The 26,396-nt window shown below is 44.4% G+C and overlaps 3 protein-coding genes across 11 annotated transcripts in view; 2 read left to right on the forward strand and 1 right to left on the reverse strand.

Annotated features, from left to right (window-relative positions):
* The window catches only part of LOC140392823 (uncharacterized), a 36,867-nt gene extending 35,299 nt beyond the window's left edge, over positions 1 to 1,568 (forward strand). For all 3 annotated transcript variants that reach the window (XM_072478494.1, XM_072478493.1, XM_072478495.1), the window contains one exon: positions 596 to 1,568. In XM_072478494.1, the coding sequence (XP_072334595.1) occupies positions 596 to 670 (75 nt within the window). In that variant the 3' untranslated portion in view covers positions 671 to 1,568. The remainder of the gene's footprint in view (positions 1 to 595) is intronic.
* The window catches only part of LOC140392826 (centrosomal protein of 104 kDa-like), a 493,850-nt gene that overhangs the window by 143,030 nt on the left and 324,424 nt on the right, over positions 1 to 26,396 (forward strand). The window lies entirely within an intron of this gene.
* The window catches only part of dffb (DNA fragmentation factor, beta polypeptide (caspase-activated DNase)), a 52,500-nt gene continuing 38,349 nt past the window's right edge, over positions 12,246 to 26,396 (reverse strand). Inside the window, exons 5-8 of one of the 3 annotated variants that reach the window (XM_072478496.1) lie at positions 24,834 to 25,004; positions 22,794 to 22,889; positions 18,079 to 18,179; positions 12,246 to 17,601 (exon numbers count right to left, since the gene is read on the reverse strand). In XM_072478496.1, the coding sequence (XP_072334597.1) occupies positions 17,385 to 17,601; positions 18,079 to 18,179; positions 22,794 to 22,889; positions 24,834 to 25,004 (585 nt within the window). In that variant the 3' untranslated portion in view covers positions 12,246 to 17,384. The remainder of the gene's footprint in view (positions 17,602 to 18,078; positions 18,180 to 22,793; positions 22,890 to 24,833; positions 25,005 to 26,396) is intronic. The other 2 variants (XM_072478497.1, XM_072478498.1) reach the window with 2 other exon arrangements.

The raw sequence follows: 26,396 nt of genomic DNA on the forward strand, positions 1-26,396 counted from the left end.
GGCTTTGACGGAATACAAGAACTAGGAGCAGGAGTAGACCATATGGCTTGTCAAGCCTGCTCTAATATTCAATACGAACGTAGCTGGTGCTTCAACTCCATTTTCCCGTCCATTCTCCATATCCCCCGAGAGAACAAAAATCTGTCTGTCCCAGCCTCCCAAGCCCATACTGCTACATGGTTCATGGATTTTCCTTAGCTTTTCATCACAGAATCCCCACAGTTCAGAAGGAGGCCATTCAACCCATCGAGTCCGCACACACCCTCCGAAAGGCCTCTCCCCCTGCCCTATTGCCGTAACTCCGCAACATAACTTGTATATCCCTGGACACTAAGGGGCAATTTAGCATGGCCAATCCACCTAACCCATCTTTGGACTGTGGGAAGAAACCAGAGCACCCGGAGGAAACCCAAGCAGACACGGGGAGAACATGCAAACTCCATACAGACAGTCACCTAAGGTTGGAATTGAACCAGGGTCCCTGGCACCGTGAGGCAGCAGTGCTAACCACTGTGCCACCCTATATTAAGGAAGTGAAGGAAGATGAAATATACAAATCTGGCAACTAATAATAATAATGTCTTGTCTTCAAAAGGTGCCTGTGGGAACCGAGACGAAGGTAAATTCTTTGCAGCAAAATACACCGGACATTGTGGAGAAGTGTTTGTGACGCTCTGTCAAAGTGCAGATGGGAACTGTTAACCAGTCAAGTCAAACCAAAGACGTCTGATTTCATACCTATTAATAGCGAAGCCTTATTTTTGTGGCCTGGCTTGTTTTGGAAGCCAATTTTAGCAGTCGCTCAAGCTAATACATTTTCTATGATTGCACAACATAAATCTGTGGTATTTAGTAATCAGAATTTTGGTTCTGTTATTTCAGCTTTTGTTCTGTGATTTTTATGCTATATCTTGCTTTTTATAGTAGTCTTTTATTTAAGTTTGCACTTAAAATAATCCTGGCAATAAAGCAATAAATCAGAAGCAGGTGGGTTGTGTCTCCCCAACTGTTTAAAGTTAGAAATGGAAGTAAATGTCGGAATAGGTTTGGCATTTATGCAGTGCCTACATCAATGCGAGTATGGGACTGTTCTACCGCTTGATAACTTAATTGCAATATAAAACTGGTGTTCTGGCTTTTGTATATATTAATTTTCTGGAATAATCATTGATTTAAGTTGAGTGTTTAGCTAAACATCACATTTTAAATTGTAGTGTGGTTTGGGAAATCGTCTTTTACACAGATTCCTTTGGTTCTCCTGAAATGACTTATACTTCTGCATACTTGAGATAATATATTCATGGAAATTCAGTCAATGCTTAGCAATTTTTGTAAATGGTTCATTTTCTTCAGGTCACTAACCTAGAGCAATTATATCTTTTGTAAATTGTTATGAATGGTGAATGAAGTGACACGGCAGTTTTTTTTTTCAGTATCCAACAATTATTGCATCGTATTGGGATAATAAACCACAGCAAAAATAAACACAGGAATCTGTGAGCGCAGGCCTCACTGTGTGGCCGTGTTCAAATCCTAACGACCAGAATAAATTGAACATCTCACTTTTTTTTGATTGAGTCATTTATCTTAATTGGTGCTGTAGGTATTTGTTCACAAATAACAGGGATGATTGATGACAATTTTCCAGAATGCTCCGCATTCTGGAAGCAAAGGCGATAACACATTTTCAGTAGGATTTTCTTCCTTTCAATTCAGTCTTTCAGTTATCCTCTGCTGTTTATTTAATCGGTTATGGAGATATTCATTTAAGTTTTATTTTTAGTAAATTGAGACGATCTACTGTTGCTTCACCAAGTTTACTGTGCAGCAGAGGTAGGAAATTATTCGACTCATTAACTCTCAGTTTAATACAGAGCGCGGGCCCTTTTCAGGTCATTTTAATTTGGTTGCTCTGTCAACAACCAGTCTCCTGCGAATGCCACTTGAAACTGTTCAGCAGGAAGTATGTGGTAAACTTTGATTCTCTCTATCTCTGTGGTATTATGCCTGGCCTTCACCCAACCTCCTGTACCCCATGCGGAATAAATAATGTTAGCAATACCCTTTCGGAGAATTTCTACCTCCCCTTCCGTCCCTGCGCCAGGATTTATGAATCAGTTGTGAGCTCCCTGCTGCAGTTAAATTGTGGAGCTTGGTGTTGAATACTTTGTTCAATCATACGTCCAAGCCTGTTGTCTAACCAAAAATCCAACAGTTTTTAAGTGTGCAGTTAGCAGGAGTCAAAGAGTATTTTCTTCCGGCAGAAATACAGAACTGAACATACAGCACATTTCTTTACTGTTCGTAAAATAAAGGAAGAAAGATGGTTGCTGTTGGTAAGTGAACTATCAAGTGATGTGATTATGAGGTTCAATTCAGAAATAAATAGCCAGCAAACCTTCAAAATCAGTTATTTTTATAGTGCATGGATTAAACCAAATAAACGTTTTCATGGTAGCTCCTTTTGAAAAAAATATATTTTTTTTCTATTTAAACTAATTTAAGAGTGGGTTTGGACATTTGCATTCTGAGAGCATTGTGGATTGTGATGTTGCTTCTGGCCCCTATTAAACACGGACTGGGTTTGATATACTCTTCAGATTGGACAGGAACTTTGGTCATCATGTTGGACATGGGCCCGCCCGTATGTCGGGTGACAGAGGAGGAAGAATTTGAAATATGTTGGGGACATAAATGTGTTAAATGGTGTGCCTAGGTAGAGCAGTCAGAGGAAGATGTTTAAGTTTGGTTAGGAGAGGAACAGAACCAGCAAATAAGGAATTACTGTTGCAAGGAAATGGACCCTGTGAAGGAAGAGGCACACTTATCAAGCAATGGTTTCTACTCCATTCTGAATGTTTGCTGTGTGGCTCCATGTGGTTCATGTTAGTGATCAGAGTGATAAGTTAATGTGTTTAAGATTATTTGGAACTTCTGTTCTTGAAATTGGATCTAATTTTGTTAATCCTGGAGAAGATTGTGCTCCATCACCAGAATGAATTATTTTCCTTTCTGTTGTTGGGTTTAAGTCTTTAACAAGCAGGTGTAAAATGCCCGTTTTTAAATATGACAAATAACTAGTGAGAGTAGCTTACACCAGAAATAAATCACTGCTACTCTACTGATTTGTGATTTTATGTATGTTCCGTTTGGCTGCTCTTGCCTTTTCCTCTCTCCCAGTCCTGTGAACTGGGTTGTGGGAGCCCTCCCAACGTATTGGACTAACCACCCTATCCCCAGGTATAAATATAGGTACAGGTCACGGAAGGAAGGTCCTAACTGGTGACCAGTCTGATGATCCTTCTGCTACTTCATACTGTTCATCAGGGGAACACGGTGAAAATGCACCAACAGAAAATGTCACGTTCCATTCGCTGATCCCCATCCCCCTTGCCATTAACACCCATCACTCTGGTGTGCATCATCTCCAACGAATGCCTCTCCCAGACGACCCAGTGGAGATCAGGTATTCATTGTGTGGGGAATTATGGGGTAAAAAGATAGACTTGTATTTCTGAGATGTTCTTTTCACAGTCCTGAGAAGTCCAAAAGCACTTTATAGCAAATAAAGTAATTTTCGAAGTGTATGTATGAAACACAACAGCCAATTTGCACACAACAAACTCCGACAAACAGCAATGCGATAATGTTCAGAGAATTTGTTTTTAAAGGTGTTGATCGAGGGATAAATATTACCTAGGGCACAAGGGAATACTCTTTTAAATAGTCATGTGAGATTGTTTAGTAATCAGTCACACTCACTACAGAGGATCAGTCTAGAACAGGTGCTTGGGTCTCTGAAGTGGGACTTGAACCCACAATGTCCATTACCCAGAGATAATAATGCCATCACTGAACTTGGGATAATCGGAGATAGCACTCTACACCCAAAACTCCTTGGCCCAGAATTGGTGTTCCCTTGGGTGACGTGGTTGAGAGGTACCCCAGAAGATGTGCCGGGGTCACCACATTCCTTCTGCCCCTGCCCCCCCCACTCACCAGGTGAAGACTGGGAATTGGCCAGGAAGCTTACATATCTGATGGGCAATCATCACTGGGAATCATCTGATTGAAATTAGCCATGCGGAAAGGCTGAATAGTCTCGGACTGTTTTCATTAGAAAGACGGAGGTTGAGGGGTGACCTGATTTAGGTCTACAAGACTTTGAGGGGCATGGATTGAGTGGATGGGCAGGCACTCTTTCCCAGGGTGGAGGGATCAGTCACCAAGGGGCATAGGTTTAAGGTCCGTAGGGCAAAGTTTAGAGGAGGTGCGCCAGGCAGGTTTTTTACGCTGAGGGTGTTGAGTGCCTGGAACGCGTTGCCAGGGAAGGTTGTCGAAGCAGATACATTAACGGCATTCAAAAGGCATCTTGAAAAATACATGGATAGGATGGGTACAGAGGGATATGGCACATGGACGTGCTGAGGGTTTTGGCCAAAGTTGGTATCATGACTGGTACAGGCTTGGAGGGCTGAAGGGCGTGTTCCTGTGCTGTATTGTTCTTTGAAATCAGAGGCTGTGGGTGGTTCTGACTCTCAATAGAATAGTTACCCAGGAAAAGTTAGAAGGATCAAAAGCACTTTTAACTCCTGGGTAGCTATACTACTGACTACACACCCGAGAAAGACTACCCGACCCATCCTGCCTGCTTACCTAACACACTTACCTTCTCCCTGGCTTCTCAAAAAGGCTGAGACCTTTGAACTCACTGGTTATGTAAAAGTAGTGTGTGGCTTCACTTCCCCTGACACTGTTGCCCTACACTAAAAAGTCCCAAGAGCTGGCCTGCTACACATTTCTCAAACCTGGGTCAGAAGGTCGAGCGAAAAATGCGCAGTTCCTGACTAAGTGGGGTGGCAGTCCGACTGTGATTGCCGCTCCGATTGGGAATTCTGGCCCCTGGTGTAATGTGTAATGTTGCATTATGGCCTTGGCCTCACCCAGAATCATTCGGACTCCCTCTATTCAATTACATTTTTTTTTTAAAGTTCCTTTCGTAGGCTTCATTCTCATTTTCTCTCCATTACGTAACCTCCCATCGTTTGACGTGTGTGCATTTGTACACAGTTAGAATTCAAGACTGGAACTTTTTCCAAGAGGAACTGTGCAAGTCCACTGATCTGTGTCTATTTATAAACTGAAATCTAAGACCAAGCAATGTGTGATCAGAGAAGCACTCACTAATTTACGCTTGTTGCACACTTTCTGCATAAATTAAAATAATGCCATTTTTATTTCAGTGCTAATAGTGTCAACTGGTGATGTTTCTCTCCCAAGTGCTAGAAGTGAATCTGGCATAACCGATTCTAGTTGAGAAGAATTGACTGAGATCTGGTGCGTCTGCAAAACATCAGGGACGGGGGGGCGGAGAATCGCTGTGGGGGGGGGGGGGGCGCGGCGTGAATCCCGCCCCCGCCAGCCGCCAAATTCTCCAGCACCAAAAATTTGGCGGGGGTGGGAATCACACCGTGCTGGTCGGCGGCCCCCCTACCCCCGGCAAAGTCCCGCTGCTGTCATGCCAGTCCCACCGGCGTGAATCAAACCACCTACCTTCCCGGCGGGACTGCCGGCGCGGGCGGGGTCCTGGGGAGGGTGCGGGGCGATCTTGCCCTGGGTGTGCCTCCACGGTGGCCTGGCCCGCCATCGGGACCCACCGATCTGTGGGCGGGCCTGTGCCGTAGTGACACTCTTTTCCTTCCGCCTCAGCCATAGCCTCCGCGATGGCCGATGCGGAAGTGACACCCCCCTGCGCATGCGCGGTGATGACGTCAGAATCCGCTGACGCTCCCGCGCCTGCGTGGACTTCCGCCGGCCGGCGCAGTCCCTTCGGCCCCGGCTGGCGTGGCGCCAAAGGCATTTCCAGCTGGCCGGCGGCTCGCCAACCACTCCGGCGCGGGCCTAGCCCCTCAAGGTGAAGGCTAGGCCCCTAAAGGTGCGGAGAAATCCGCACCTTTGGGGCGGCCCGACGCCGGAGTGGTTCCCGCCACTCCATCCCGCCGGGACCCCCCGCCCCGCCGGGTAGGGGAGAAACCCGGCCCAGATTCTAGACTTTCTAAATGTGGCTGTGAAGGTGTAAAGTCGACATGGCCCCTGATGACCATAAGCTGCCTCTCCATTGAGGAGGAGAGCTGGCTGGTGGTGATTTAACCTGAGGATCACCGCACCTCAAGCGAGGGGTAAGGCTGAGAAAGCGGGGCCTTCGTGAATAACCTTGGCCGGTATAGGAATTGAATCCACGCTGTTGGCCTCGCCCTGCATCACAAACCAGCTGTCCAGCCAACTGAGCTAGAAGTTAGATTAAGAATGTGCAGTGCAACTCCTTCACCCAACAATAATGGATCAACATGTTGATCCAAGAAGTTAATAAACATTACCATGTACCAAATTCAATCCAGAGTGTGCACTGAGTCAGCTGGCGATGGAGTGGGGATGAGATTGTTGACCAACTGCAGTTAGCCTTTATCCTCTTGGGTTCAGGAGAATGTATTGAGCATGATTGCCTGTCTTTTCCGTGGCAGGACCCCTTGCAAGCGAGAACGGAAAATTTGGCGTTCCAGCCAGAACTCCATTCACTTAAGCAGCATCGAAAAATCCTAGCCATGAATGAGGACCGGGAATTTCGGCCACTGGGTCTGGTTATTGATAATAGATATCCAGTGACCCATCCCGCACGTGTAGGCATTGGCTGGGGGCAGAACCCCCTCAACAACCAACCCCCTACAGCAAACAAACCAGCCAGCGCACACTTGTCAAAACGCGCACACATGATTAATCGTTACTTGGGTTAGGTGCTGAAGACAGTGAGTATGCAAAGGTACGTTGACTTCTGGAGTGGAAGAAAAAGGCGAAATCCTGTGAGGTGAGGAGCAGGGAATTATTGATGTAAAGTGTATTGAATAGAATAATAGTGTACACTGCCAACGTCATCTCGGCCTTTTTTTTTTAAAAAAAAAAGAGATAAAAAATAATTACCTTTTCAGTTGACAGTGCAAATTGTGCTGTTAAAATCAAAATTGAGCTTTTAATTCATACTATTTTTGGTATTTGCACTATGAAATTTTGAGAAAAATGTTTATTAGTCCAGAGATTGAAAAGCGCTTGTCCTCATGGATCAATGTTTAATGAATTTAGATTTGATTTTTATTTCCTTCATTGCAGCTTCTTAAGAGATGTCTTCCCACAGCTGCACCTGTGACAAAGATACAGGAATCTCTTAAATACAGGAATCTCTTGGGGAAGGGTCATTTTTTTTTTTTTTTGGCAGATCAATAAGAATAAATGGAATTAATTTCTTAAACAGAGGATTGATTGTTTTATTGGATTGAATGAAAAATGTATGAGTAATGTGCTTGTATATTCTATTTTTAAAATTGGTTTAATGCAAATAAACGGTTCTGGTTAAAAACAAAACTGTGATGCATTGTTTTTATCCTCCAATGCTTTAAGATTACCTTAGAAACCAGATTGGTTTCATGTCTCAGGATTATTGTTTTCGTTCCTAATCACAATCTTTGCTTTTTAATAGCAATATTAGGAAATAATAAATTTTATCCAACAAATATTGTCAGTTGTTACTTTTACAATGCTAAGCGATTTGGTTCAAACATAGCCAATAGAACTTGGATGAACAGTATAAAGTAATTCCAGAAAATCAAGAACAAAGCAGAAGGAAAAGGAAGTTGAAGTGCCCAAATTTCCTTGTGAGGAATTGCCTTGCATAGTCGGTTACAGACGCTGAGAAACCATCAAAATTCCAAATTCAATCCCTTGACTTATGGGCTAATAGAGTTGTGGTCCTGTGCAAGGAAAGAATACAATTGTCCATGTTCTTTCTTCAACATGATCTCACTTCATCTAAACTGTCTGGTTCACTAATGTCCTTTCAGGAAGGAAATCTGCTGTCCTTACAAAGCCAATATGACCCCAGACCCACAATGAAGTGGTTGACTCTTAACTGCACTTAGAACTGGCCAAGCAAGTCACTTGGTTCATGGGCAATTAGTGATGGGCAGGAAAAGCCAGCAATGCCCATACCTCATAAAAGAATGAACAAAAAAGGTGGCGGTGGGGCCCCTTTGAACCACTGCAGTCCACCTGGTGCAGGTACACCCATAGTGATGTAACGGAGTGAGTCCCAGAATTTTGAGCCAGCGACAATAAAGGAATGGTGGTATAGTTCCATCAGGATTGTGTGTTGCTTGGATGGGAGCATGTGGGTGGTGATACTTTCATGAGTCTGCGAGGTGGGTGCGAATGTGGGGATGGAATATGCTGTTAAAGGAGCCTTGGTGAGTTGCTGCTGTTCCTTTAGAGAGTACACAGTGCTGCCACTGCATTGATGGTGGAGGGAGTGAATATTTTGTGGGGTGCGTTCAAGTTGGCTGCTTTATCCTGGATGGTGTCAGATGTCTTGGAACATTTACATTCTTTTTGGTGCTGCACTCATCCAGGCAAGTGAAGGATATTCCATCACACTCCTGACTTGTTCTTTGTAGATAGTGGAGAGACTTTGGGGAGATGGAAGATAAGCTACACGCCACACAGTTCCCAGTCTCTGACCTGCCCTTGTAGCCACAGTATTTGTGTGACTGGTCTAATTGAGTTTCTGGTCAATGTTAACTGAAATGTTCATGGTGAAGGATTCACTGATGAATGCCATTAAATATCATGGGAAAAATGTGACGCTTCTTTCTTGAGGTTGCCATCTTGGATGGTGTGAATGTTACTTGCCACTCATCAACCAAAGCCCTAATATTGTCCAGGTCTTGCTGTATGCACGAATGGTAACTTAGAGACCAACCTGTGCACAGCCTGCATAGGGACATTGGAGCTGCATCTTGAGGGTAACATTATCACCAGCACTCCGCCTAACAGGGCTTGGGGTGGGGGAAATGGTAGGGTGGCAGTTGTTGGTTTCGGATTTGTTTTTTAACAATGATTTTTTTTTTTTAAATCTCAGTTATCCTAGTCCGAAATGTCAATAAGAAAGACTTTTATTCAGCATTTAAGCAGTATTTACACAGGACCCGGTTACACTTCTCAGCGTCCCTGACCTGTTATACTAGTGCCGGTTAACACAGCCCAATCAGCACTAGAGAACAATCATCCCAAGCTGGATGTGTCCCACGCAGGGTTGTAACACTTTCCTGTCGATTTTGGCCTTCCTCAAAGCATGCTGGGAAAGGTATTGGATTCCTTTCTCCAAATATTGCGGGGCCAGGAGGTCAATAAGCACGGAGGTGATGGATGAATGAGATTTGTTGCAGCAGAATTTTGGATCAGTTGAAGTTGAAGGAGAATGGAAGGTGAGTAGACTTTCAGGATTTCATTGGAATTAGGGTTGCCAACTCTCCAGATTAGGCCTGGAGTCTTTGGGGAGGCTGTTTGACTGACAGTCATCCAGTTGGGCAATAAGACTTTTTCTTTCCAATTGGTGACAAATAGCTGCTCATGGCCATCTTGATGTTGTGGCTCTACCATAGGGCCAAATCTGGTCAATTACTTTAAGTAACAGAAACAGCTCCTGGTTCCAGCCTTCATTTCTTTCAGCCTGTAACCACTGGATAATCTCAAATTCAGATGGCCCTGCATCTTTTTATTTGGTTTCAACCAGTGTCAGTTTCCACAGCAACCTGAGGTTTCCATTTCACTTTCCAGTCCTAGAAACGTGAAGGCTCGGTTTTCCTTTCAGTTAGGGTCCACTTCAAAAAGATATACAACCTTTGAAACGATGGATCTTGTGAATGGGGGTGAAGTATTAAACAACTAATGGGAGGGATAGGTGCCATAAATATCCACATCCTCAATGACGACAGAGCCTACAAGACAAAGCTGATGTGTTTGCAACCACTTTCAGACAGAAGTTCTGAGTGGATGATACAGCTTGAACTGCGAATGAAATCCTAAAACCTCCTATTCACACGTATTTGCATGAGAAAATTGCCTGGTTAAATTGTCCACAATTAACAGGACAAATCCAATCCAGTAAATTACATTCACATGTGTCTTCTCACTCATCAGCAAAATGGTGAAAGGAGTTGTCAACAGTGCAATCAAGTGGCACTTACTCACCAAAAAACACTGACAAAGGAGCTGAATTCTGGAGGTGAGGTGAGAGTGACCACTCTTGACATCAAGCAGCTTTTGACGGGAGTGTGGCACCAAGGAGCCCCAGCAAAATTAGTCAATGGGATTTGGGGAGAAAACTCTCCACTGGCTGGAATCATACCACGCACAAAGGAAGATGATTGTGGTTGCCAGATGTTAATCATCTCAGTCCCAGGACATCAGTGCTGGAGTTCCTCAGTGCATTGCACAACTATCTTCAGCTGCCCTCCAACATAAGATCAGAAACGGGAATGTTCACTGGTGATGGCAGTATTCAATTCCACTCACAGTTCTTTCAATAATGAAACAGTGTGCCTGCATGCAGCAACATCTGGACAACATTTAGGCTTGGGCTGTAACATTCATGCCACACAAGTGTAATTACTTTATTGTGGAACAGAAATCTCAAGCGTCTTATCAAGAAGCTTGTGGTACTAATACGTGATTTTAGTATCTTTAGTTTTTGTCAGATATACATTTGGTACAAATGATCTATCAAGTCAACTTTGAAGTTCTTCATCAAACTGCTATCATATCCACTTTAACTGACTGGGATGAACGGAATATCCAAACCAAACCCAACCCATTTCCAATTCAATTCCCCTCGTTTAATCTTACATTGTGCTCCTTGATTTGTTATGTTTCCTTTGTAACATAAGCGGCTTCCTTGTGTTGCATTTGTCAAGGAAGGTCGAGACGTGTAAATAACTTCAACTCATTTATTTACACTATGTACACTTTTATAACTTGAGTTCGACACTACTGCTAATCCTATTGTAGTTACCTAAACTGACTAACCAGCTGCTGTCTTCCACGTGGTGGGTGTGATAATGAATCAACCCTGTGCCTCTCCTCACTGACTGTCTCCACTGGCCGAAGGGGCTGATCATGTGTGTGGTGTCCTTTATGTATGGGTTGGTGTAATGCCCCCCTGTGGTCGTGTCACCTCCTTGTGTATCGTGAATGTCCATTGGTCGCCTCCTATCTAACTTATCTATTGGTTGAGTGTGTGTGTGTGATGTTTCTGGTGCTCCCTCTAGTGTCTGTCTAGCTTTCATGTATTTACAGTGATGCACATCACCACACTCCTAATCGCAGTGTAGTTTGTATATAAGTAATGGAGTAAATGAGTTGTGACACTGTTGCATTGACCAGCGAGTAAGATGCGAGAAGGGGATTTGGGGTTTTAGTGTCTTCAAACTCATGTCCAAAGCTACAGAAGTCTCCTTCGTACAACATGATTTTTCAAACAGAATGCAGTGAGTGAAAGATAGCTGCATAGAGCAAATTATATACATAAAATCAACCCTAGTTACTTAGAGAAGTGTGAATTCATAGAATCCCTACAGTGTGGAAGGAGGCCATTCGACCCATTGAGTCTGCACTGACCCTCTGAAAGAGCACCCCACCCAGGCCCGCTCCCCTACCTCCTTCCCTTAAACCCCACCTAACCTGAACATCCCTGGACAGAAGGGGCAATTTTATCATGGCCAACCTACCTAAACTGCACATCTTTGGCACCGGGAGGAAACACACACAGGCCCGGGGAGAAAGCGCATACTACACACAGTCACCCGAGGCCGGAATTGAACCCGGGTCCCTAGTGTTGAGAGACAGCACTGTGCCAGTGTGCATGGAGGACTTTATTTTTAGTCATTCTTGGGAGGTGACCATTAGTGCCAAGGCCAGCATGTATTGCCCATCCCTAATTTCCCTTCAATTGCATAGCCTGCTGGGCCATTTCAGAGTCAACCACATTTAGTGTGGGCCTGGAGACACATGTAGGCCAGGCTACATGAGGGCAACAGATTTCCTTCTCTAAAGCACATTAGTGAATAAGATGGGTTATTTCAAGCAATCCAGTAGTTTCATGATCATTACTAATGACCAGCATTTTATTCCTGATGTTTCTTTATTAATTAATTGAATTAAATTCCCGCTGCTGTCATGGAGGGATTTGAGCTGGTCCCTGGAATACAAGTCTCGATCGGCATAGTGGCATTGTCACTATGCTACTATCCCCTTACCCAATCATCTCTATTCTGACTGGGTTTGTGGTGTTACTATACGTAGCCACATATTATTGGGGAAAGGAAGACAGGTGCCAACCAAATGAACAGCATACAAAATATTTTTTAAATATTCATTTAATCAAACCCATTACGTTCAGTATAACAGCAGCAACTAAGACTTCAGGCAAATCAATTCTGCAGCAAACATGGAAATCAATTGATTGGTTTAAAACTTCATTCTTTTCACAAGGTGCAGAATCGTCTTTCATTTTTCCGGGCCTCGATACCTGTTGTAATGATTCAGAACCTGGCTTTGTGTTGAGAATCACACAAGGACCTTTTTGTCAATGAGGTCGAGATGGTTGGAGGGCTGTATTAGAAGTCACATGATTCAAAAGATACAAATTTAAGCACAGATGGGAATTCATATTGATTATTACACACATCAGACATGTGGTTTTACAGTCCAATGTGAGGTTATGTAGCATGATGAGAAAAATCACAAACACCAAGAACACTCGAAAAACAACTCTCCATCCATAAGAATGGTTAAAGACCATCAACAGGGGGATTGGACAAGTTTGCAACATTACTTTTGGTATTAAAAGTGATACTTTCTGGACAGAATGAAATAACTACACTTGCAGAAAAATAGATTATAATTATAAAACATAACAAAAACATTATCACTGGTTTTCTGTGTCTCAGTGAACAAGTGCATCGTCTACTAGAGTGGAGCCAGACTGACTTTCCTTGATTCAATCTTCTGTATTGAATTAATTGATTTCTGTTAAATAGCAGGATAGTAATAACGACTTTCAACATCACAAACCTTGGAAAGGAAACAAAATCAAATAATAATAGTCCCTGCCCCTGATTGCTATGTAGCAATTCCTAATGAAAGTTCTGTAAGAGCAAAGAACAATACAGCACAGGAACAGGCCCTTCGGCCCTCCAAGCCTGTAACAGTCATGCTACCAACCGTTGACAAAAACCCTCAGCACTTCTTTGTGCCGTATACCCATCCTTTCCATGTGTTTGTCAAGATGCCTTTCGAATGCCGTTAATGTATCTGCTTCCACAACCTCCCTGGCAACGCGTTCCAGGCACTCGCCATCCTCTGCGTAAAAAATCTGCCTTGTACATCTCCTCTAATCTTTGCCCCACGGACCTTAGACTATGCCCCCTGGTGACTGACCCCTTCAACCTGGGAAAGAGTGCCTGCCCATCCACTCTATCCATGCCCCTCATAATCATGTAGACCTCTATCAGGTCACCCCTCAACCTCCATCTTTCTAGTGAAAACAGCCAGAGTCTATTCAGCCTCTCCACATAGCTAACACCCTCCAGACCAGGCAACATCCTGGCAAACCTCCTCTGCACCCAGTCCAAAGCCTCCACATCCTTCTGGTAGTGTGGCGACCAGAATTGTGCACAATATTCCAAGTGCAGCCTTACCAAGGTTCTATACAACTGTAGCATGACTTGCCAGTTTTTATACTCGACGCCCCGTCCAATGAAGGCAAGCATGCTTTCTTGACTACCTTGTCCACTTGTGTTGCCAACTTCAAAGATCTGTGGACATGCACGCCCAGATCTCTCTGACTTTCTATATTCCTAAATGTTTTGCTATTTACGGTATATTTCCCCTCTATGTTAGCCCTAACAAAATGCATTACCTCACATTTGTCCGGATTAAACTCCATTTGCCATTTCTTTGCCCAAGTCTCCAACCTATCTATAGCCTGCTATATCTTCTGACAATCCTCAACACTATCTGCCACTCCACCAACCTTGGTGTCATCCGCGAACTTACTAATCAACATTAAGAAAACATGGGTTTTAGTATACTCATGCCAAGGGACCAAACAAATCATTGCATTCCCTGACTGTAATTCCTTACTATTGAACAATTTGGATTTCACCATCCATAGGAACAGGAGTAGACCATTCAGCCCCTCAAGCCTGTCCCGCTATTCAATGAGATCATGGCTGATCTGTGACCTAACTCCATATACCTGCCTTTGACCCATATCCCTTAATATCTTTGCTTAACAAAAACCTATCTATCTCAGATTTAAAATTAACAACTGATCTCGCTTCAACTGCTGTTTGTGGGAGAGAGTTCCAAACCTCTCCCACCCTTTGAGTGAAGAAGTGCTTCCAACATCTCTCCTGAACCTTCTAGCCCTAATTTTTAGACTATGCCCCCTAGTTTTAAAATCTCCAACCAGTGGAAATAGTTTATCTTCATCTACCCTGTCTTTCCCTGTTAATATCTTGAATGCTCCAATCAGATCACCGCTTAACCTTCTAAATTCCAGAGAAAACAGGTTTAAATTTGAGTAATCCCTCTTTGTAACTCAACCCCTGTAATTCAGTTATTTAGGTTGAGGCATGAATGGTGCCGAAGTTAGCTCGCCAAACTTTCTTACACATACGACTTTGCTTCTTAGTCACTTCCCAACATACGAGCTCCACACTGAGAGAAGGCTGACAAGCTCAACTCCTCTTTGACTGTACATTTCAGGATGTTTACAGTGGATTCCCACTCAACCTCATCCTTCAAGTCAGTTATATAAACTGACCAAAAATTCATATGCATAGATATTGAGGGAAAGGGAGCAATGCACAAGGTTGGATCTCTGTGAGTGAACAGCAAGTTGGATCATTCTCAAGGCTCAGTGCTGGGTCCCTTATTGTCTTTGATAAATAAAAATGATATGGAAGAAAATGTGGGGGGGCTGATAAGTAAGTTTGCAGATCACATGGAAATTGGCCGGGTGGTTTACAGTGAAGAAGAAGGCCGTAGGTTACAGGAGGATATAGACAGATTGGTCAGATGGGCAGATCAGTGACAGATGGAATTTAACCCTGAAAAGTGCGCGGTGATGTACTTTGGAAGGAGTGGCACACCAAGGGAGTACTCAATGAACGGCAGGACACTAGGACGTTCAGAGGAACAGGGGGATTTTGAAGTGTTTGTCCACAGAACCCAGAAGGCAGGAGGATAGGTTAATAGGGTAGCTAAGAAAGCCTACGTGACACTTGCCTTCATCAGTCGTGGCATATATTATGAGAGCAAGGAGGTTATGTTGGAGCTGTACAGGACTTTGGTTAGGCCACAGCTGGAGTACTGTGTTCAGTTCTGGACTATAGGAAGGATGTGATTGCACTAGAGAGGGTGCAGAGGAGATTCACCAGGATGGTACCTAGGATGGAACATTTTAGCTATTAAGAGAGGCTGGATAAGCTTAGGTTGTTTTCTTTGAAGCAGAGAAGATCGAGAGGGGACATGATAGAGGTGTATAAGATTATGATGGACATGAGCAGGGTGGATATAAATCATATGTTCCCCTTAGTTGAAGAGTCAATAACATGGGGACATAATTTTAAGGTGAAAGGCAGGTGGTTTAGAGGGGATTTGAGGAAAAGCCTATTCACCCAGAGGGTGGCGGGAATCTGGAATGCACTGCCTGTGAGGGTGGTTGAGGCGGGAAACCTCACAATCTTTAAAAAGCACTTAGATGAGCACTTGAAATGTCATAACATTCAAGGTTTGGACCAATGCTGGGAAGTGGGATTAGTGTAGATTAGAGTTGGTTTTTTTTTAAACAGTGCAGGCTTGATGGGCCTGTACTGTATGATTCTATGAAGACATATTGGCAGAGGGGCCATTTGGGTGAGGTGGTCGTGGGTGCTGCAACACAGCGTGACTGAGTACATTCACTATTCTGGGCAATGCATGTTTTAAAATTAATTGTCGGGACTTGATTGTTGTTGGCAAGGCTGACACGTAGTGTTGATCCATGACCACCAGAGAACGTGAAGAGACAGACACATCGGTGCGGGGCTGAAATCACATAAGGGCCAGACACGGCGTGATAGCAGATTTCCTCACTTGGTATTAGTGAACTAGTTAGGGTTTTAACAACAATTTGATAACAAATTCAAATTTTCAAACTGGCACGATAGCGTTTGAACTCCCCTTTGGGTTACTGGTCCACGACCACTAAATGTACCATAATTATAGACTTTTCACATTACCCTGTGAACAATCCCAGACACTAAAAACAATATAAGTATTTTAGAAGAGAGAGATGAACAGAATCGATTAAGAAGTCAAAGTGGAACATTTGAGTTTACACAATTTTGAGTTCACAGCACAACTACACAAGAGCCGGTTGGACAAATCGGACTTTCCTTTGGTCCAAACGGTGACATGATTATGCAGTGACAACGGATTAAATATTGGTCCAGATTTTCACTGCGTAGGAAAGCTGGTCTGTTGTGGTGGAAATCCCAGAAGTGGCTGAAAATTCGAAGTCCCTTCACCAACACGGCTTCTCCTATTTTCTCGGGGGCAGGACTGGAGCCCGGCCGGGGTTCACGCCTGCGCGGTTTGCAGAGGCAGCTCGCCACCGAAACCATCAGCTGCCTCCACTGAAGTGAGACTCTGGGAGGCCAGGAGTCTGAAACCCGGTTTGTGCAGATCACACTAAGTAAGAGCTGGTCTGAACTTGGTGGATTCATTTGGACAGCCAGGGCACCCCTTAGGATAGGGTCCCTGAGCACCTTTTTGGAGAGGTAAGGCATCCTTTGGGAGAGGTAAGATACCCTTTGGGATTGTTAAAAGTAAACACGATTGTGCATAAACTCACTGGAACTTTCAAAGCATTGTCAAAGAATACTAGGTGAGTAGGCATTGGAATAAAGGCAAAGGGTCATCGATGGTGGCATGGGATGGCATGAGTTAACACAGGGGTTGGGTAAAGGGGCATAGATTGGCATGGGGCCATGAGGGACCATGGAGTGTTTGGGGGCATGAATGGGCATTGGTTGGCACGGGTGGGCCATGGGAGTTGGGGGTGGGGGTTGAGGGCTGGAGGGCTATTTTTTGCTTCGTACTTTAAAAAAATAACTTAAACAAAGTACGGGAGCACTGAGGCACGCCTTCTGCCCAGCCCGCCTCTGCACTCATTCCACGGGCACCAGGCCCAACATCTAATCCAAACACCTCCACCGAACAACCTCCGCACCCCATCCCCCGAATAAAACTCCAACCTGCCCTTTTTAAAGTCCGGGTTTGTAGAGTCGGAATCATCCCATCCCCGTGCAACCAACCCAGGGATGAAAATCTGGGCCCTTGTATCTATCTCAACACAGTAAAAAGCCCCCGTCTCAGACAGCACTCAGGCAACTAGAAATGATGCGTGTTATAAAAATGATAAAGTGTGCTTAATTCTGTACCAGTCACAAGAGTTATAACAGGTTATTTTTCTTCCTTTTCTTTCCTGTACAGGTCTTGGGTGGGTCACAGGAAAGTTTGTGCTCTGTTTTCTTGTGACAGACAATGTGAACCAGCTTCAGGTTGGCCAGCGTAAACAAGAGGCTGTAGAAATGTTCAACCATCCTGTCGTCTATTTTCGGTTTTACAGTATCGACTATTGTTGGAATAATGGTCCGTTTCTTCTCAATCCTGTGGAAAAGGATTGAACGAGGGATGTTAAATTTACGAATGATAGTGGCGATCATTATCATCTTGAGCGACTGCCTTTCATAAAATTGCTCATTCAAATGACAGACAACAGGTGAATAATGAATAAAAGGCAGCACATCTTTACATGGTGAGGGAATACTAAGAGTGAACGAGAGCAAGAGCAGGGTGGATATTCTTTCCTCTTTACAAATGATCAGGGAACTAAAATACAAAAAGGAAAAGGGATATTTTCAGAATCGAATTCTAACAAATAGCTTTTGATTCCGACATCAAATGTGAACGTTAAAACTCAAAAGTTATTGTGAAAATTAGACAACACTTTTTAAACTGAGAGGCACAAATGGCAGCCTCGAATTTTGCAGAGGACCACAACTCATTTCAGCTTCTCTAACTTCAGAAGCAATGGCTGAAAGTACATCATAGATATGCACAGAATATGCATAGATCTCCGCCTACCCATGGTCCAGGTTCCAGGTGCTAAAGACAATTCTGTTCTCCCTGCTACCGTACGGATTGATGGAATGGATGAAGCTGCAGCGATCCTCATCGAACGCCCCCTGAAAATGCACAGTGGTTCAACTGTTAAATTCCAGCTTGACAGCTTGTTTAGTCTTGAATGAAGGTTTGGCTGAGGCTCTTGTTTAAAGAGTAAGGGTTTGTGAATACTTTATGCTGGAGGTGCAAGTGAGCTCTGAAACTCCATGAGCCGGCTCAGCCCGAACGAAGCAGATGAACCATTGCCGTTCTCCTGAATTGGTCCGTAAACCTGTGCTGCTGGTGCGTTCAAAAGAATGAAGAAAATTGAACATGGATATGTGCTGTGACTGAGTTGGTAACATTCTCGCCTCTCATAGAACCTGACAGTGCAGATGGAGGTCACTCGGTCCATCAGGTCTGCACCCACCCTTCAAAAGGAGCATCCTATCTAGGCTCATACCCCCGCCCTATCTCCGCAAGCCCACCAAAGCCCACTCCCTTGCCCTATCCTCGTAACCTCACCTAATCTGCACATCTACGGGGTAATTTAGCATGGCCAATCCACCTTTGGACTGTGGGAGGAAACCGGAGCACCCGGAGGAAACCCACGCAGACACGGGGAGAAAGTGCAAACTCCACACAGTCACCCAAGGTCGGAATCGAACCTGAGTTCCTGGCGCGGCGAGGCAGCAGTGCTAACCACTGTGCCCCGTGTCTCTCAGTTACACGGTTGTAAATCCAAGACCTGCTCCAGCGATTGCAGCAGAAAATCTCGGCTGACGCCACTGCAGCACTGAGGGGAGTGCAGCATTGTCGGAGGTGACATCTTTCAGATGAGACTTTGAACCAAGACCCCATCTGTGCTCCCACGTAGGCACAGAAGAGCCCGTTACTCGATTTCCAAAGATGAGCGCGGGAGGTCTGCACAGAGGTCTCCAAAACTGAATTATCTGGTCGTTATCACAGTGACAGCAGCACCAATTGGCTCAGTTGCCTACACAGCCAGCATGTGGATCCGATTTAACACCAATTGGACAATCCCCATTCCAGCAGAGGTAAACCCAGGGCTTGCCTCCTCACCTGAACCATAGGGGTAAATCTTCTTGTCCCGCCCACCGTAGGAATTGCCGCGGGCGGGACCGACAATGTGACAGACCATTGACCTCGGGCAGGAATTTGCGGTCTTGGGGCGGGCGGGACTGGAAAATCCCTTCCTCGGTAAAATGTCAAAGCACTCGTGGTTCAGTGAATAATCATAATCACCAAGGAGCTGCCTTCAAAGGCAGAGAACTATCTCCACAAGGTGACCACAGTGATTATACTTCAAAAGCATTTTATTGACTGCAAAACGCTTTCTGATATCCTGCTATTCTAAATGTGTTCATATAAAATGCAAATTTTTCATTATTTTTACATTTATGCTGATATTGTGTGAAATCAAAATTTCCTTGTTCTTTATAACAGTGCAAGCCTTACGGCCATCAAAGCTGTCAGGGTTCTTGGCCTGAATGCACAATTGCAGCATTAGATGTTTCCTGGGTTTAACCGGCTCCTGCATTCTGTGTGCAGATGCACCTCCAGAAATTGGTCTAACAGCTCAGACCAGTGTAAGTGAGGAGTTCTTGAGATGAAGGGTGAATCAAACTCAATTCCAGGTTATAGGTTTCTGAAAAACTTCAACATTTCCATCACTGTCACCTGCGTTCCAAACTGTCCAAGTGCTTTTGAACCTTCCCAGAAAGATATTTTGGGCCCCGAAATCCACCAACTCTAAACCCACATTTACACTCACGTCAACTGGACTTGGGATTGCTTTCTCTATGAGCAGCAGAATAGAGCTGGTGTTCCATGCTGTGGTACTGTGCAGTCACTGTTATGGAGCAAGGCCCGGTAAACATTGTACAGATTAGCCTTGACCTAATTAAATGATGGAACGCATTTAAGGGGCTGAATACCCTATTCCTGTTGCTAGGTTACGAAAGAGTGCCGAAGAATATTTAGTACGAAGTCTTACAACACCAGGTTAAAGTCCAACAGGTTTGTTTCGATGTCACTAGCTTTCGGAGCGCTGCTCCTTCCTCAGGTGAATGAAGAGGTCTGTTCCAGAAACACATATATAGACAAATTCAAAGATGCCAAACAATGCTTGGAATGCGAGCATTAGCAGGTGATTAAATCTTTACAGATCCAGATAAAGATTTAATCACCTGCTAATGCTCGCATTCCAAGCATTGTTTGGCATCTTTGAATTTGTCTATATATATGTTTCTGGAACATACCTCTTCATTCACCTGAGGAAGGAGCAGTGCTCCGAAAGCTAGTGACATCGAAACAAACCTGTTGGACTTTAACCTGGTGTTGTAAGACTTCGTACTGTGCTCACCCCAGTCCAACGCCGGCATCTCCACATCATGAAGAATATTTACGTCTGAATATCACAGGAAGCTTGAGGGTACTGCCCTCTGCTGGTGACAGCTATAATTTTCGGGCACGACAGGAAATTCAGAGCTGGTAGTTCTCCCAAGTTAATCATCAAATTTGTTTCAAGGATATTTATGTGGTCAATTTAAAACTATACAACTTTCAAACTCCTTGCTAAATCAAAACAGAGGTGGGTGGACTAAAAAGAGCTAATGTTTGCGAATGTCATATGAATGTACAGCATTTATGTTAAGAGTTATAAAAAGGGCATTCAATTCATTTTCATGATATTCAGATCTTTAAAATTTATCATAGAATTTACAGTGCAGAAGGAGGCCATTCGGCCCATCGAGTCTGCACCGGCTCTTGGAAAGAGCACCCTACCCAAGGTCAACACCTCCACCCTATCCCCATAACCCAGTAACCCCACCCAACACTAAGGGCAATTTTGGACACTAAGGGCAATGTATCATGGCCAATCCAGCTAACCTGCACATCTTTGGACTGTGGGAGGAAACCGGAGCACCCGGAGGAAACCCACGCACACACGGGGAGGATGTGCAGACTCCGCACAGACAGTGACCCAAGCCGGAATAGAACCTGGGACCCTGGAGCTGTGAAGCAATTGTGCTAACCACTATGCTACCGTGCTGCCCAAATAGTTATTCTGTGCTTTCAGGTGTATTGATATGTCGCCAGCTGCAGGCTGGAGGATTTGAATATTTTGCTTCTGGCCCAGAAACGTGCAGAGAAACACAGAATTGCCATTTCACTGTATGACAGACTCGACAAGTCAGATTATCAGAACAGGACTAGAGAGTGTGAACTACAAGGATATTATCCAATCAAAGAATTGAGTTGGGAACATTCATCTGAATCCATAGGATCCCTACAGTACAGGAGGCCATTCGGCCCATCGAGCCTGCATCGACTCTCCGAAAGAGAACCTTGCCTAGGCCCACTCCTCCGTCCAACCACTGTAACTCCACCTCACCTGCACATCTTTGGACACTCAGGGATAATTGATCATGTCCAATCCAGCTAACCTGCACGTATCTGGACTGTGAGAGGAAACCAGATCACCCAGAGGAAACCCACGCAGACCCGGTGACAAAGTGCAAACTCCACACAGTCATCCAAGGCCAGAATAGAACCCGGGTTCTTGGTGCTGTGCGACCATGCCGAGTTTGAATGACTGACTGAAACTTCCTTCCACCGTTCCATGGGAATATAGGATGAAAAAAGATCACGGTCAAGGTCCATATCGTTCATCATCCACCAACCCAGTTGGCACTTATTGCAATAACGGAGCAAAAAGAGAAAATGCTGGAAATATTTGGCATACTCCACCTTGTTCTCACATTGGCCTCTCTGCTCCCAGCCTCCTGCAATGTTTCAACAAAGCCCAAACCAAGCTCAAGAAATATCAACTCATCATTCAGTTCAACATTTTACAGCCTTCCAGCCTCCACACTGAATTCAACAATTTTATATATACATAGAAACATACATAGAGCCTGCTCCGCCATTCATTATGATCATGGCTGATCATCAAGTTCAATACCCTGATTCCGCCTTCCCCCCCATATCCCTTGATCCCTTTAGCCCCAAGAGCTATATCTAATTCCTTCTTGAAATTACACAGCATTTTGGCCTCAACTACTTTCCGTGGTAGTGAATTCACAGATTCACCACTTTCTGGGTGAAGACATTTCTCCTCACCTCAGTCCTAAAATGTTTACCCCTTATCTTCAGACTATGACTGCTAATTCTGGACTCCCCCACCATCGAGAACATTTTTTCTGAATCTACCCTGTCTAATCCTGTTACAATTTTATACATTTCTATGAGATCCCCTGTCACTCTTCTGAACTCCAATGAATATAATCCTAACCGATTTAGTCTCTCCTCAAATGACAGTCCCGTCTGTCCAGGAATCAGCCTGGTAAACCTTCACTGCGCTCCCCCCATAGTGAGAACATCCTTCCTCAGTAAGGACACCAAAACTGTACACAATACTCCAGGTGTGGCCCAATTGCAGTAAAACATCCCTATTCCTATACTCAAATCCTCTCGCCATGAAGGCCAACATACCATTTGCTTTCTTTACTGCCTGCTGTACCTGCATGCTTCCTTTCAGTGATTGATGCAGGAGGATACCAAGGTCTCGTTGAGTATCCACCTCTCTCAATTTACACCCATTCAAATAATGATTTGCCTTCCTATTTTTGCTACCAAAGTGGAAAACCTTACATTCCCACATTATACTGCACCTGCCATGCATATGCCCACTCACTCAGCCTGTCCATTTCCTGCTGAAGCGTCTCTGCATCCTCCTCACAGCTCGCCCTCACCCAACTTTGCATCATCTGCAAATTTGGAGATAATACTTTTAGTTCCCTCTTCAAAATCATTAATATATAACGTGAACAGACATGTAACCAGACTGTACTCTCTGCTCCCACTTTGTTTCATTTGCATTTTCCAGTCTGACTCTTGCTTTTTTCTTCGTTTTGCTTTTGGATGCCATTCACACCTCATCAGGACAAATCTGTGGGCAAAATCTTGGAAAGGTTTATAAGAGATAGGATGTATAATCATCTGGAAAGGAATAATTTGATTAGAGATAGTCAACACGGTTTTGTGAAGGGAAGGTTGTGCCTCACAAACCTTATAGAGTTCTTTGAGAAGGTGACCAAACAGGTGGATGAGGGTAAAGCAGTTGATGTGGTGTATATGGATTTCAGTAAAGCGTTTGATAAGGTTCCCCATGGTAGGCTACTGCAGAAAATACGGAGGCATGGAATTCAGGGTGATTCAGCAGTTTGGATCAGAAATTGGCTAGCTGGAAGAAGACAAAGGGTGGTGGTTGATGGGAAATGTTCAGACTGGAGTCCAGTTACTAGTGGTGTGCCACAAGGATCTGTTTTGGGGCCACTGCTGTTTGTCATTTTTATAAATGACCTGGAGGAGGGCGTAGAAGGATGGGTGAGTAGATTTGCAGATGACACTAAAGTCGGTGGAGTTGTGGACAGTGCGGAAGGATGTTACAAGTTACAGAGGGACATAGATAAGCTGCAGCGCTGGGCTGAGAGGTGGCAAATGGAGTTTAATGCAGAAAAGTGTGAGGTGATTCATTTTGGAAGGAATAACAGGAAGACTGAGTACTGGGCTAATGGTAAGATTCTTGGCAGCGTGGGTGAGTAGAGATATCTCGGTGTCCATGTACATAGATCCCTGAAAGTTGCCACCCAGGTTGAGAGGGTTGTTAAGAAGGTCTACGGTGTGTTAGCTTTTATTGGTAGAGGGATTGAGTTTCGGAGCCATGAGGTCATGTTGCAGCTGTACAAAACTCTGGTGCGGACGCATTTGGAGTATTGCGTGCAATTCTGGTCGCCGCATTATAGGAAGGATGTGGAAGCATTGGAAAGGGTGCAGAGGAGATTTACCAGAATGTTGCCTGGTATGGAGAGATGATCTTATGAGGAAAGGCTGAGGGACTTGAGGCTGTTTTCGTTAGAGAGAAGAAGGTTAAGAGGTGACTTAATTGAGGCATACAAGATGATCAGAGGATTGGATAGGGTGGACAGTGAGAGCCTTTTTCCTTGGATGGTGATGTCTAACACGAGGGGACATACCTTTAAATTGAGGGGAGATAGATATAAGACAGATGTCAGAGGTAGGTTCTTTACTCAGAGAGTAGTAAGGGCGTGGAATGCCCTGCCTGCAACAGTAGTGGACTCGCCAACACTAAGGACATTCAAATGGTCATTGGACAGACATATGGACAATAGTGTAGATGGGCTTTAGAGTGGTTTCACAGGTCGGCGCAACATCGAGGGCCGAAGGGCCTGTACTGCGCTGTAATGTTCTATGTTCTATCTTTTATTTCTTTACCATTCCCGTTTCCACTCCCTTTGGCTCCACTTCAATTAATCTCTAATTTTTTTCCATCCTATCACCGACCTTCCACTTTGTTCTTTTCCCACCCTCCCCCATTTCACTTGCTTAAAACGTACAATATGTTTAACTTTTCCCAGTTCTGAGGAAAGGTTATTGGCCTGTAGGGCTCGGTTTCTCTCTCCATCGATGCTGCCTAACATGCTGAGTATTTCCAATTTTCTTTAAATTTCAGATTTCCAGCATCCGCAATATTTTGCTTTTGCGTCGATAATGGAGTTGTTGATTAATTGTGATTAATCTCTATCGATTAGCCCGCAGTGGATCCAGACAGGACACAGGGAAAAGCCCAGGCTCTAGGATAAGACCATTACCAAGAGTGGCATGCCATTTGATTGTCAACCAATACTCACCTGGCAAGTAAACCATCCATTGGGAGTGCAGAGTCGATTATTGTCCTTTGCTCTCCTGTCAAAGTAACATCCATTGAACTTATTTTGTCGAAGGTGCCTCTCTATTTCTTTTACAAATACACAATAGTTTTTCTTCATGTCCCCTTCAAGCTTGTCAGCATGATTCTTAACCTGTCGATGGAAAAAAATGTGTTCCTGGACGTTTAAACATCAAATGCGTTCTAGTTATTGAATTCGCCCCGGGGTTATGGGGTTGTAAAACAGTGAGCTTCCGCCAAGGCAGGAAATGTGAATGGAAATATATGCAAAAGACTTTTTTAATTCCTCCACCATTGGTGGACGTGCTTTCAGCTGCTTAGGCCCCAAACTCTGTGATTTCCTCCCTCATCCTCTCAAATTTTCTTTTCTCCATTTAAGACACTTCATAAAACCTACCTCGTTGACTAAACTTACAGTCACCAGCCCATAGAGCTTCTAATTTGAGTCAGTGTTAAATTTTGTTTGAAAATGTCGAAAGGTGTGCAGGTTAGGTGGATTAGCGGTGCTAAATTGCCCCTCAGTGTCCAAAGATGTGCAGGTTGGGTGGGATTACAGGGATAAGGTGGGCCTGGATAGGTTGCTCTTTCAGAGGGCCGGTGCAAACGCGACAGAACGAATGGCCTCCTTCTGCACTGTTGGGATTCTATGGAATGTTCCTGCGAAGCTTCGATGGAATGGGTTACTATGTTAAAGGCGCTATGTAAATGCTAATAGCTGTTGAAAACATTTCCACAGAAGAATGGAATATTGCGACCTTGTGAGGCTTCACCAGCATGTATGTCACATCACCAGTTGATAAATTACCGCCTCTTGAAGCAACGGACTTGGGAGACATGTGCTGGGCTGGTTTAAAAAGGAAAACTAAGGGGCAGCACGGTGGCTCAGTGGTTAGCACTGCTGCCTCACGCCACCGAGGTCCCAGGTTCAATCCCGGCTCTGGGTCACTATCTCCCCGTCTTTGCGTTGGTTTCGGCCTCACAACCCAAAAGATGTGCAGGATAGCTGGATTGGCCACGCTAAATTGCCCCTTAATTGGAAAAAATGAATTGGGTACTCAAAATTAAAAAATAGAAATCCAAAGGAAAATGAATAAGAGTGAATCCTGGTCTGAACATGTGGGTTATCCCAGGCAGGCCTGCTCAGAGGAAGGACAGGAAACCACCCCCCAACCCCCATGCATAAGCGCGCTGCTGTATATTACAAACCTGCACTTTGATTCCTGCTGTTAGTTGGCACACAAACTGAGAGAAGCTATAAGCATGGAGTAGGAAGAATTTGAAATGATCACATGTAGAATTCATGTCATCACAACATGTTGGAAACAGCCTTTGAACATGACAGTGGGTATGATTTTCCCAACGCATTGCACCCGGCGCGATCTGGGCGTGCCGGGTGAATAGCCGGGTGAATAGCAGGAGAGGCCCAAATCGGAATTTGGTCAGGTCAGGGGTCGCCTCTGCGCTGGCGGGGGCAAGAGCTTTGCATCTATGAGGTCCTCAAGCTATCTTTAAATGTTGTGGAGAC

This window comes from Scyliorhinus torazame, chromosome 16 (assembly GCF_047496885.1).
Source record: "Scyliorhinus torazame isolate Kashiwa2021f chromosome 16, sScyTor2.1, whole genome shotgun sequence".
NCBI lineage: Eukaryota > Metazoa > Chordata > Chondrichthyes > Carcharhiniformes > Scyliorhinidae > Scyliorhinus > Scyliorhinus torazame.